Source organism: Sus scrofa, chromosome 7 (genome assembly GCF_000003025.6).
Source record: "Sus scrofa isolate TJ Tabasco breed Duroc chromosome 7, Sscrofa11.1, whole genome shotgun sequence".
Lineage (NCBI taxonomy): Eukaryota > Metazoa > Chordata > Mammalia > Artiodactyla > Suidae > Sus > Sus scrofa.
Window position 1 is genome coordinate 26,772,797 of NC_010449.5, and position 13,155 is coordinate 26,785,951.

General features: G+C 41.5%; 1 protein-coding gene across 18 annotated transcripts in view; it reads right to left on the minus strand.

Annotated features, from left to right (window-relative positions):
* MLIP (muscular LMNA interacting protein) overlaps window positions 1-13,155 on the minus strand; it is a 239,016-nt gene that overhangs the window by 209,995 nt on the left and 15,866 nt on the right. The window contains exon 1 of one of the 18 annotated variants that reach the window (XM_021098518.1): window positions 9,992-10,849. The exons of the other annotated variants lie outside the window; for them this stretch is intronic. Coding sequence (XP_020954177.1) covers window positions 9,992-10,093 — 102 coding nt within the window. The 5' untranslated portion in view covers window positions 10,094-10,849. Of the gene's footprint in view, window positions 1-9,991; window positions 10,850-13,155 lie in introns of those variants that run through there. 18 annotated transcript variants of the gene reach the window in all.

Below are 13,155 nucleotides of genomic sequence, written 5' to 3' on the forward strand. Positions count from 1 at the left end.
ATTCAGCTCAGTTTTTCAAAATTGATCTTTTCAATTCATTACATTTTTTTTGTCTTTTTTTTTTTTTAAGCGTCACACCCATGGCATATGGCGGTTCCCAGGCTAACAGTCCAATTGGAGCCGTAGCCGCTGGTCTACGCCAGAGCCACAGCAACGCGGGATCCGAGCTGCATCTGCGACCCAGACCACAGATCATGGCAACACCAGATCCTTAACCCACTGAGCAAGGCCAGGGATCAAACACGAGTCCTCATGGATGCTGGTCGGGTTTGTTAACCACTGAGTCACTACAGGAACTCCTCAATTCATTACATTTTAACTAACTACTAGAGAGACAGGTAAAAACATATTCTGATCAATTGAAAACATCGTTTTTACTTTAAAGCTAAAACAAATGTAGCAGGGGTAAAAATGCAAAATTCACATTTCTTTTTTAAAATAAAACTAAACCATTTTTTGAAAATGTCTAACTTAGAGGAGACAGCATTAGATTGTACAAAGTATGTGGGGGGGTCCTTGTTCTCACTCCTCTGACTCAAGGAGAACTCCAAGAAAGCAGCACTGGTTCTAAAGATGTCGGGGTGCTGTAGGATAAGGGGGGGTGGGGGGTTCCCCTGGCAGAAATCTCAGAGCGCATGAGGAGAAAATCTCTGACAGTCCTGAGGTCTTTGCCTACAGTTTGCCCTGAGCACACATCACTGGCTTTAGATCTTTCCAGATGACACCTTGTCCCCTGTGATATTTCATGCTTCTTTCCTATATTCGTGGTCCCGTCCCTACTGCCCATGCCAGCTAAAGATGGTGATAGTGAGTTTTATGTGCCAGTTTAACTGAGCTAAGGAATGTCCAGGTAGCTGATAGAACATTACTTCTGGGTGTGTCCGTGAGAGTATTTTTGGAGGAGATTAGCATTTCAATCCCATGACTGAGGAAAGAAGATCTGGCCACACCCATGTGTGAGCAAGCACATCCAGTCCTTTGGGAGCCCCAGGAGGACAAAGAGGCAAAGGAAGGGAGAACCATCTCCTTTTTTAATTTTTTTATTTAAAAACAAATTTTAGGAGTGCTCATCGTGACTCAGTGGTTAACGAACCCAATTAGCATCCATGAGGACGCAGGTTCAATCCCTGGCCTCACTCAGTGGGTTAAGGATCCAGCGTTGCTGTGAGCTGTGGTGTAAGTTGCAGACATGGCTCCAATCCCGTGTTGCTGTGGCTGTGGTCTAGGCCGGCTGCTACAGTTCTGATTGGACCCCTAGCCTGAGAACCTCCATATGCCACAGGTGTGGCCCAAAAGAGACAATAAATAAATAAATAAATAAATAAATAAATAAATATTTAATATTATATAATTTTTAAAGGTTACTTTCTATTTATAGTTATTACAAAATATTGGCTTATATTCCTGTGTTGTACAATACATCCTTGAGGCTAACTTACACCTGATGGTTTGCACCTTCCACTCCCCCATCCCTATATTGCCCCCCTCAAGTAACCATGAGTGTGTTCCCTATATCTGTGAATCTGCTTCTTTTCTTCTTATATTCACAAGTGTGTTGTATTTTTTAGACTCCATGTATAAGTGATTTCATACAGTATTTGTCTTTCTCTGTCTGAACTGTCTCTCTTTTTCATCTTCTCCTGCCCTCTGACATTGGAGTTCCTAGTTCTTGGGCTTTCAGACATGAACTGAGTTACACCACTGACCTTCCTGATTCTCCAGCTTGGAGAAAGTGTATAGTAGCATATCTCAGTCTCCATAAACATGTGAGCCATAATAAATTTCCTCTAATATATTTGTATCTAGATAGATAGATGATAGATAGATAGATACCCTGTTAGTTCTGTTTCACTGCAGATCCCTGACTAATATAATTATAATGATGGTGATGATGGATAGATTCTTACCTCCCCAGATTTCAAACCACTGTGATATATTGTGTGTGTGTCTATGTATATATACCTATATGAATACCTATATATACTGTATATCTTACCAGTTACATGTTCAGTCTTAGAGAGGAGGATTTTATTTCTAACTTATAGATGAGGAAACAGGGAGAGAGATGTTGGGCAAGTTGTCCCTGATCAGGATGGAGTCTTGTGACCCTGGGTCTGCTGCCCTTGATGCTGAGACTTTGTCTAAAACTCCTCTGTCCTGTTTCCTCAACACGTCTAGTTGATTATCACAGAATAGGTGTTTACAGATATTTTGTCAATGTCCTTAAGAGGTTCACATTTTTGCCCGCAACTAAACTGGGACTTTCTGTGATATTCTCAGTTATTATATCGTTCAATGTTCTGCCCATTGTTGTCATCAATGGTCATGACTTTAAAGAAAAGTAATGTTTGGGATTCTAAAATCAGTTGCTTGCTAGGGAAACAAGCTAAAAGTTCAGCCATAAATCTGTAAATATATTTATTGAAAGTCAAAAAAAGAAGGAGGAGGAGGAAGAGGAGGGGGAGAGGAGAGGGGGAGAGGAGGAGACGGGAGGGAGAAAGAGAGGGGGGAGGGGGGAAGAGAAGAGGAGGATGGGAAGAGAGGGGAGGGGAATGAGGAGGAGAAGGCAGATAGCAGTTAACCCTCCCCTCTTACACGTCTCCTAGGTAATGGGAGGAACTCGGTCCAAGCGGTGTTTACGGCATCTGAGGAGGCCGTGTTCAGCTCTCTATAGAAACGCTGCCTAAAACTAAGCCATAGACACAGATTGCTGAGCGAGAAAAGGAGTTAAATCCCAGTGGACACTGCCATTCTTCTAATCAGTATTAACTCCCCTCTTCCCTAGAAGAATCTTGATATAGTTAAGCTACCCATCCTTCCTCCACAAACCCCATGTGAATTGGGGGAAACTGACCTGATTCCAGCAACAAGGAAAAACTCTAATTTCTAAGCCGATGGCCTTTCCTAGGTGATACCATCCTCCTAGTGGAGTTTGGAAATGTTTGAGAGTGTTTTCTGGTCATCACAACTTCATGTGCTTCAAGCGTCTTGTGTTCAAAATCCAGGGAATCAAAATGAGCTTCAATGAATAGAATGGCCTCCAAACCAGCAACTATACCACCCCAAATGCCAACATGGGCCTGTCGAAAAACACTGCTTTAAACTTATCAATGGCCAATGCTTTTGACAATGGCAAAAATTCTTGAATAGACACTTAACCAATGATGCATGCATGGCAAATCTGCATATGAAAAAATGTTCAACATCCTTAGCTATTAGGGATGCAAGACAAAATCATGATGAGAGTCCAACATATCCCCTATGAGAATGGCTACCATAAAAAGTGCTGAAAATACAGATAAAGTGTGAGTAAAGATATGGAATAACAGGAACGCTCCCATTGCTGGTAGGAATGCAAAACGGTGTTGCTACCCTAAGAACAGTGTGGCAGTTTCTTAGGAGGGTAAGCATACACTATATGACCCCCAAAGTCCTCTCCTAGTTATTTACTCTAGAGAAATGAAGGCTTGTATACACATAAAAACCTGGACACTAATGCTTGTAATAGCTCTGTTCACAATAGACCCAAACTGGAAACTACTCAAATGTCCGTCAGTGGGTGAATGGTTAAGCAAACCATGGCACATCCAAACAATGGAACTCCCTCAACAATAAAGGAACAAGGAATTGATCTATAGAGTTAGGCAACAGCTTGGCTGGCTCTCAAAGGCATTAGGCCCTGTGGAAGAAAAAAAAAAAGCCAGTCTCAAAAGATTGCATACTGCCAATTCAATTGCCATGAACATCTCAAGGAGCAAAAATAAAGAGACATAATTTTGGAGAACGGATCAGCAGTTCTCAGGGGGTTAGGAGAAGGGGAAAGATATAACGACAAAAGGGCAATTTTGAAATTTCATATTATGTCCCCACAAAGGCGTTTTGGAAGGTGACTGTACGCTGCATTCTGTACTCTGACGGTAGTGTGTATGACTCAATACGTGTGTTAAAATGCATAGAACTGTACACAAAAATGTCAATTATATGTATCCCACTTGAAAAATAAAATGTTAAATGATAAAAATAATTACCAGATATCTCTATTCAGTAGCTTTTCCCTTTGCCTCTCCAGAATAAATAAAAGTTATTTAGCAAAGGATAAATCCATACATTAGAAAGTTAATAGTGCACAAAAGAGAGAGAAAATTCGCTAGATTTGAGTAAGGAGAAATCATTTCTGGGTAAGACTGAGAACATCGGTCAAAGGTAGCCTGGATCTTAAAGAATTGATAGATTTTTTTTTCTTTTTACTTTTATACTTGAGTACTAGTACCGCAGAGGTAATATATGCCCATGTAACACATTCCAACAATACAGAAGTGGAAAACAAATTGGTAAAACCATATACACAGACAATCACTACCAATCCCACGCTCCAGGGTAAACGTGGTTAACTTGGACCTCGCTGGTTTGACATCCTCCCAAACATCGTTCAACGCATGCGCAAGTGCTAAGCACACACAATTTATTGCCCAGACTGAATTCAGTAGGGTACAAACATGAAAGGAGGTTTTTTTTCCTCCAACATCTGTAACCGTGCTTTCGAATTTCTACCATGCCTTAAAAACAACTTGAGAGGATTCCACAGTTTTGAGATGCCTTTTAGCCACTAAAACTAAATTTATGTAGAGCAGCAGTTTGGGGAGGAAGAGTATTAGCCTATAGGATCTCAAGCACTATCTAACATGTCAAGAATTTGAATAAAATTACATGAGTGAAATGAAAATTAAAATTAAATTAAAATAAATAAAAAATAAAAATGCAAGAATGAAAAAAAAAACAGATCTCTCTAGGCTAATATTGTCTTACATTTCTGATGTTGAAGATGCATGTTTAGCTATATTAATAATTTCTGAGTTGATTTTTGATTGTTTCATCTCTGTCCCTAAAGATTTAAGCTTGTCCCCCCAAACATATTTAAGTTTGTCCCCCCAAATTTTGGGGCATCCCTATCAGAAAAATGAAGAATCACCTCACGTTCAAAGTCACTTTATGTCAAACATCATGACAAATGTATGTGTTGGCTTTATTTTTTAATGATAAGAATGTCTTTTTTTTTTCCTGACTTAATATGTCACTTATGAGTTGTCAGTGTAATTAGGTCTATTCTATTTTTTAATGATATAATTTAGTGAACCAGTCACACATTGACAAGCATTTAGATTGTTTTGCCATTACGAAATAGTTAGATGAAAGGTGGATAGAGCTTGTCCTTTAGTTTCCTGCAGCTGCCAGAACGAATTACCACAAACTTGGTGGCTGAAAACAACAGGAATATATGCTCTCACAGTCTCGGGGGCCAGAAGTCCAAACCCACACTGCTGTCAGGGCCGCCTCCCTCTGAAGATTCTGGGAGAAACCTTGCTTCTTTTAGCTTCCGACAGCCCAGGCATTCCTTGATTTCTTTCCTTTTTTTTTTTTTTTTTTTTTCCACACTCTCAGCATATGGAAGTTCACAGGCTGTGGCTGAATTAGAGCAGCAGCTGCTGGCCTACACCACAGCCACAGCAACACAGGATGCGAGCCAAGTCTGCAACCTACACTTCAGCTCACGGCAACACCGGATCCTTAACCCACTGAGCAGGGCCAGGGATTGAACCTGGATCCTCATGGACACTATGTCCAATTCTGAACCCACAGAGCCACGATGGAAACTCCCAGTTCCTTGATTTCTAGCAGCTAACACCAGCCTTCCCATCTTCTCCATTTTTCTTAGTGCCCTTGCTTTGGTTTGAGTCCATCCTAGCCCAGGATGATCTCTCTTGAGATCCTTAATGACACCCACAAAGACTCTTTCTTCAAAGAAGGCCACATTTACATGTTCTATTGGGTCACATCTTTTGAGAACATGAGGCAACCATTTAACTCACTACACCTTATAACGTGTGAACAGGGAATCTATAAGATCTTCTTAAAAGTGCCCTAACTAGACCATCAGGCATTTACACCCCAATTGTGACAGATAACCTCACCAACCCTAGATATTCTCTCATGTTTGCTAGTAGAAAAAGGTTAAAATGGTTGTTTCCATTCGTAATTGTTTGGTACTTAATGAGAATAAATACCTTTTGCATCCTTATTGGCATTTTCTATTATTTCATCAGGCCTATGTCCTTTTGTTTATTTCTTCAGTGTGATTTTTTAAATTTTACTCATTGATGTGCAATTGCTCTTGATGGATAGGATTTGGATATTTGAAAGAGAAAGAAATGGATATTTTTAAACCTGGTCTCTCCTTCCTGATGTACTCTCTGGATGTGAGCAATTCAGGTCTGGAATTTGGGTGCCAAGTGATGGTTCCCTCTGTGGGAGTCCAGGTCAGACCTATTGGTCAGAGATCTAAGGTCAGTCCATTGGCTGATTTATCTGTCTGTCCTGTTGTCTAGATCAAGCAGGGCTGGAGCAGTGGCCCCTCTCCACTAGGTAGTAAATACAAGAGCTGAAAGCACTGGCTCTGGTTCAAACATGCTTCGAGGAAAGAACACGTCAGTTCCTCACGGTGCTGCTTTGGATAGTCAGCTTGCACATTTGCAAAATGAGAACTATATACAAATAACCCTTTGCCCTATTTTCCTGTGGGGAATGCTCCCTCTCACCCCATCTCCTCCTCATGGAATGTCAGCTCCTGAGAGAGGCTTTCCTGAAGGTTCCTGAAGAGCCTTCACCTACTCTCTCATGTCTACCAACCTCTATTCCTTCTTCCTGTTTAACAGCATATTCCATTTATTGCTACCTGCAATTACCTCATCTGTTCATTTATTTAATGTCAAATCTCATTAATGTTTAATGTCAGCTGGCAGCGCTCCCACCACCCTCCCCTATAAGGCAGTGCCTGAAGGCTGAGGTCCCTGAAGGCTGAGGTCCATGTGGTCCTGCAGTCTTGTTCCTAGACCAATGCCTGACCCACAGCAGATGCTCAAAATATATTTAAAGTAGATAAATGAATGACTGATGAATGAAAGCAACTTTGCACACAGTAAGTGCTCAGAAATGCTAATGAGCAGCCCTACCTAAACCTCCGTGATTCTGCTTGTTAAATGAATGAAACAAGGAGGCTTTAGACTGAGTGGTTTCAACACCTTAGAAGCCCCCATAAGCAAACCAAAACCTAAAGCTAAAGTGCCTCCAGATTAAAAAAATGACACCAAGGACCACCGATCCCACATAAGGGTTTCCCAAATAAGGCAACTGCTTAAGCCACAGCCTATTAAATCCTCTCCTTGCCCGCCCCCCGCCCCCCACCCCGTACCAATCTCCCAGCACCTGTCAGGGAGGGGCTCCTACCCACTTCCAGTTTGCTGCTGCCCAAGTCACTCAGTGTTTGCGCAAATAAAATCCAACATGTTTAATATGCTTCCATTTATCTTTTAACATACTATATTCAGCACAAAAAATAGAACTTGCTAACAAGGGCCTGTGCTGTCACACCCTCTCTTGGGTCAAAAGCACTGTTTGCATTGTCGCTGTCACTGTCTTCCTCCTCAATGTTCTAGCCATCCTAAAAGGAAGAATCTGTGGCCACTAACTTGGTTTGGGTTTAAAGACGGTTAACAGGGCGGACCAGTTCACATACAACACACTATAACACGGAGCACGCAGTATTTATGACATTACCTCTATTTTTTTCACCCTCATGTTAATAGTTTCTTTTAGAGAGTGAGGCTGGGAGAAATGAGTGAAGGTGGTCAAAACACACAGACTTCCAGTTCTAAGGTTCATAAGTTCTGGGGATATAATGCACACATGGTGACTACCAAAAAAAAAAAAAAAATCAAACAGATTGGAAGATATAAGGGCAGAATTTAAACACAGTGCATCTCATATTCATATCTTGTCTGTTTGGGTCCCTGAATAAACCAACATCATGCCATTTCACAGACAGAGCCAGCATCCCGCATTTGAAACTATATCCACAGGTCAGCACCACACCCAAGTGAATTTCCTAATTTGCGTTTTCACCATCAACAGTCATTTCTTTCCATCTTTAACCCAAGAGACACAATCACCTCCACTTGCAGTTGTGCTGAAGGACTTTTTATTTTGAAGGACAGGTGGTGGCCTCTGCCTTTAAGATCAGTCTCAGGCATTAATGCACTTTAGTAACATTCACCCATTTAAAATCCAGCCTATTTCTTCCTCTTGAGTTATCTTATTTGTGTTTGTTTGTTTTTAAATGGCAGCTCCCAGTATGATTTTCAGAGGAGAATGTTTTAAAGTTCATAAAATGTCATTGCGCAGTCCCACTTTCTCTAACACATTACCCAGGAAACGAAGATCAAAGTCAAAGTTAAACAACATAAACTTTTTACATAACATGATCAAAGGCGATGGAAACACCAGCTTCCAAAGATCTCACACAGTTTTGCTCAGCCCCCTCTATTACCGAAACTCATTGTTCAGAGATCTAAAGCATGTCAAGCTGCAAACATTATTTAAATTGGTTTTATGGATTTTTATGGTTATCAAGCCTCTCCCACTCTAACTAGAGATACATTTTCCAATAGTATCTCTACTTCTATGAACTTCTGAACAAGACTATGGGCTTTTTGAGATTCTCTCTGAGTAGAGTTCTGAAAGAACACTCCTCTTAACTTGAATCATGGGTTTCATTAATAAAAATTCCTCCAAAAGAATATTCTGGATATCTGATATATTACAATTTCTCAGTGACCACCTACACTGCATCCAGGTCCATAAGAGAAAGAGAAATCTCAGATTCTCAGAGAACAGAAAGCAAGCCTGTGATGAGGTAAAAATGAGACAACACATATAAAATCCCAAGAACTAGAGTTTCTGCTGTGGCTCAGCAGGTTAAGAGCCTGACATAGTGTCCATGAGAATGTGGGTTCGATCCCTGGCCTTGCTCAGTGGGTTAAGGATCTGGCATTGCTGCAAGCTGCACCACAGGTCATGGATGCAGCCTGAATCCAGTGTTGCCATGGCTGTGGAGTAGGCCTCACCTGGGAGCTCTGATTCAACCCCTGGCCCAGGAATATCTATATGGTGCCCTATCTCATGATAGGTACTCAAGATTTTTGTTGGTTTTGATTCTAATCTCCGAACCCGAAAAGTAAATGTGCTTTTTTACATTTGCGGAAAGAATGATAAAATGGGGGAAAAAATCATTTATACGTAACAAAGACTGATTTGTTTGCTAAGTAAGAAAACTAGGATTCTAAAAGAAGCAAACGAAAGTGGGACAGAGTACATGGCAAGAAGTCACAGTTTGGCAATGCCAAAAACAATGATAAAACAGAGCAAAAATCCAGCGGACATTTCCAAGGGCATGTGAAAGCAGAGACCAGCATGTCAGACAAAAATTATTTTATCAAAGATTGTATTATCCTTATCTTTCTCATTTACCCTATGGTAAGTAGAACCTTGCCACAGACAAGCAGTAATCCACATACCATGTTTGCAGCCTGTCTGCAGAGAACACCCTGAATAAATGAGGGGCTTCTGAGATCTGCATTCTCTCCCTTTAAAAAGATCCCTCTTTTCTAGAGGCCTCCATTGTTCCCACCACACATAAGAACACCTCACTACAAAACCAGTAACCTTAACTTAGGCTGGAGTCAGACCAGAGAACAAGTCTACAGATGACTCGGCAGAGGTGTACTCCTGGTCTACCACATATTTCATGGGTACTCAGGCCATGCGTCAGGACCCGAGACGACCCTCGGCAGCACTCTGGGAGGTGAAAACAAGAATTTTCTGAACACCATATGCCTTGGTCTAGGTGCATTATTTAATCTCACATTAAATCATAGCAGATATTAATGACAATACTTAACAAGAGCAGACGTTCACTGAAGAAAAGTTATCAAAGATGACGCCAGGGCTGGAAAGCATCAGAATCATGATTCCATTTCTGAAGCCAGCGTGACAATTTAAGCATTCAGCACCATGACCCAGAATCCTCCCCTCTGATATACATCAGTCTCTTTAGCAGAACGATCGTTCCCCTGTCGCGAGGCACCCCCAGCCTGCTGACCTTTGGCCTTTTCAAGGAATCTGATGAACTTCTGCAAAGCCTCCCAGGGAGGAACAGGAACGTCCCCTTCTGATAGATATCCCCACTTCCCAGCAACAGCATCTTTACCCAAAATCTGGATGTGGAATGAGGTTATTTGTTTGGCAGCATCTATCAAGACCTCTTCCACTGTTCTCTGTTCTCTCTCTCTCTCTCTCTCTCTCTCTCTCTCTCTCTCTCTCTCTCTCTCTCACACACACACACACACACACACACACACACACACACAAAGCATCTACTCAGTTTTCGTGACTTAACAAATGTCCTTTGAGAAGAAGTTCCTTACATGGACCGAATTAATCATGTTGGGTTTCAGAGAGGGAGCCACGGCAGGTTGGCCAGATTCCAGATACCAAGCCTGTGGAATCCATACTTAGGGAGCTAGAGTGGTATGTCACACCCCCGGTTCTCAGGATCATAAAAACACGGGGGGAATTACCACCACCAGTCCCCTGTAGAGCACACACAGAATTATCAACCAAATAAGAACAAAGGCAGAACATGACATGGGAAAAAGAGACCTATTCGAGACCTCCTTCCGACGGCCCAAACTTTCTGATCATCCTTGCCTTGTGTGCCAACCAAGGACAAGTAAGTATCACAAACACTAACTATGCCCCCTGGGACTCTCAAAGGGTAACAGTGTAGGAATATTTTTCGAGATTTATTGAAATATAAATGACAAATGAAATTGTAGGATATTTAAAGTTTGCAACATTGCGTGAAAGATAAATTTTTACTGTGTTAAGTCCATATAGGGAGTTCCCATTGTGGTCTGGCGGGAATGAACCCAAATAGTATCCATGAGGATGTGGGTTTGATCCCTGGCCTTGCTCAGTGGGTTAAGGATCAGCATTGCCATGAGCTATGGTGTAGGTCACCTGATGCAGCTTGAATCTGGTGTTGCTGTGGCTGTGGTGTAGGCTGGCAGCTGAAGCTCCAATTCGACCCCTAGCCTGGGAACTTTCATATCCCACCAGTGAGGCCATAAAAAGGAAAAAAAAAAAAAAGTCTACTTATAACAGCTGTTTAGACTACCCTCCTAATACAAACAGATCAGCCTAATAATTTTGCCATTAAAACTTTAGTAACTGTAATTACAGGAAAATAGAGTGTCAACATTTAACATATGTCATTTTTCACAATAACCCTTTGATATGGATGCTGTTACTACCTTCATTTCATAGACAAGGATTCTGATGTTTAAAGAAATTAATCAACTTGCCAAGATTACAAATTAATAAACTTGACAAGATTCAACTTCCCAGGCTACTGAAGGAACTGTGGGAGCCAGGAATTGTGCCAGTGTCACTGTCAAGCCAGGGCTCTTCCCTGCCATATAATCCCTTGGTCCCTAAATACACTGGGCTAAGCCAACTCAAATATTTTGAAAGAGAAACTGGCATTTTTTAAACCAATGAACCGTTCTCTTTTTTGAATTTTTTCATTTTCTCTTTCTTTTTAGGGCCGCACCTGTGGCATATGGAAGTTCCCAGGCGAGGGATCGAATCTGAGCCCCATCTGCAACCTACACTACAGCTCACAGCAAAGCCAGATCCTTAACCCACTGACTGAGGGATTGAACTCGCATCCTCCTGGATACTATATGGGTTCTTGACCCCCTAAGATACAGAGGGATCTCCCTCTTTTTTCAGTTTTTTTAATCTTTGCCCAATACTTCTTCTTTATTGCCCACTCTTGCTAACTACAAAGTGGGGGCCTCCATCATAGGGCTCTGTTACTATATCTAGATCTAAGCTTCTAAAGATACAACTTCAGTAATTAAATATACTTGTCCAAGAGTCATTCCCCACCGTAAAAATTCCAAAAGTGCTTTGGATTTTCCCCTTTTTATAGGGGAAGCCTGAAGCTGAAGCATGACAGTTCCATCAAAACTTTCAAGAATCTAAGCTCCTGGGAATAGCATATGCATACTGGGGTATATGGAATGATTGGCTTGGGGACCTGCTGTACAGCACAGAGAATTCTACCCAATATCCTGTGATAATCTATGTGGAGAAAAGAAGCTGAGAGAAAATGGGTATGTGCATGTGTATGACTGAATCCCTCTGCTGTACAGCAGAGATGACCACGACCCTGTAAATCAACTCTACTTCAATTACACTTAAAAAAAAAGAATCCTAAGAGCCATCCTCCCAGGAAGTGATAGAATCAGAGAAATTAAAACTGGGAGGAACTTCAGATTATCCGGCTGAATATTTTCTTTTATGAGGAAATTGAGACCCGAGGAAGTTAAGTGACTTGTCCCAGCCACACCTAAACTGATGGCCGAGCTGACCTCGTTCTTTCCACTCTGCTTCCCTCGGAGCATGACAACAAGAGATCAAGGACAAGGGCAACCCTTACTGTTCCCTCGTAACTTCAGGACAAAGATCTATGATGGGGGGGGGGGGAATACCATTTCCATCTTTGAACAAAATACTTCCACATCTTTGGATAAAGTAATATATTATTCCATACCCTGGGAAGGTGCTATCACAGCTATTTGTCTATGGCCCTTCTCTTTCTCTTACTGGATGCTTCTCATTTAACAAGTGAAATTAAGCAACATTTCGGAAAACTGGACTGAGTTTTCCTTCTCTCTTCATGGTCTAGGGCATTGGCTGCACCGCTAATGCTGTGGCCCTGAAGCAAAGTCATGAAAGATCATCCTTCTCTCTGCCACACAATATAAACTCATACACACAAAGAAAAGCGAAGTTCAAGGTCTTAAAAAGATCAGTTAAGTGGATTCAAGTTGTCCTTTTAGCATCATCCAGAAGCAAATGACATTTGCTGTTAGAGAATACTTCCATCTTTTCAAGAGTCTAAAAGCCATCCCTAACCCCTGGAATCACTGATTCCCTGGCCTCCATGCAAGAGTAAGTTAAATACCAGGTGCAAAAAAAATATCCAGTGCTCATAGGCGCTGGCTTGTCTGGGTCAGTATTGGTTAATATTGTTGTCTTGAAGTCACTTTCAATAGGGCCCCTTTTACTCTCAAAAGGGTCCCTGTTTTGAGGAATAAATCATATGGTCACCCAGTTAAATGAAAATTTAAAAATCTGTCCATCGCATAAAGAACTCTGATGAGTACAAAGAAACAGCAATAGTATCATAGAGGA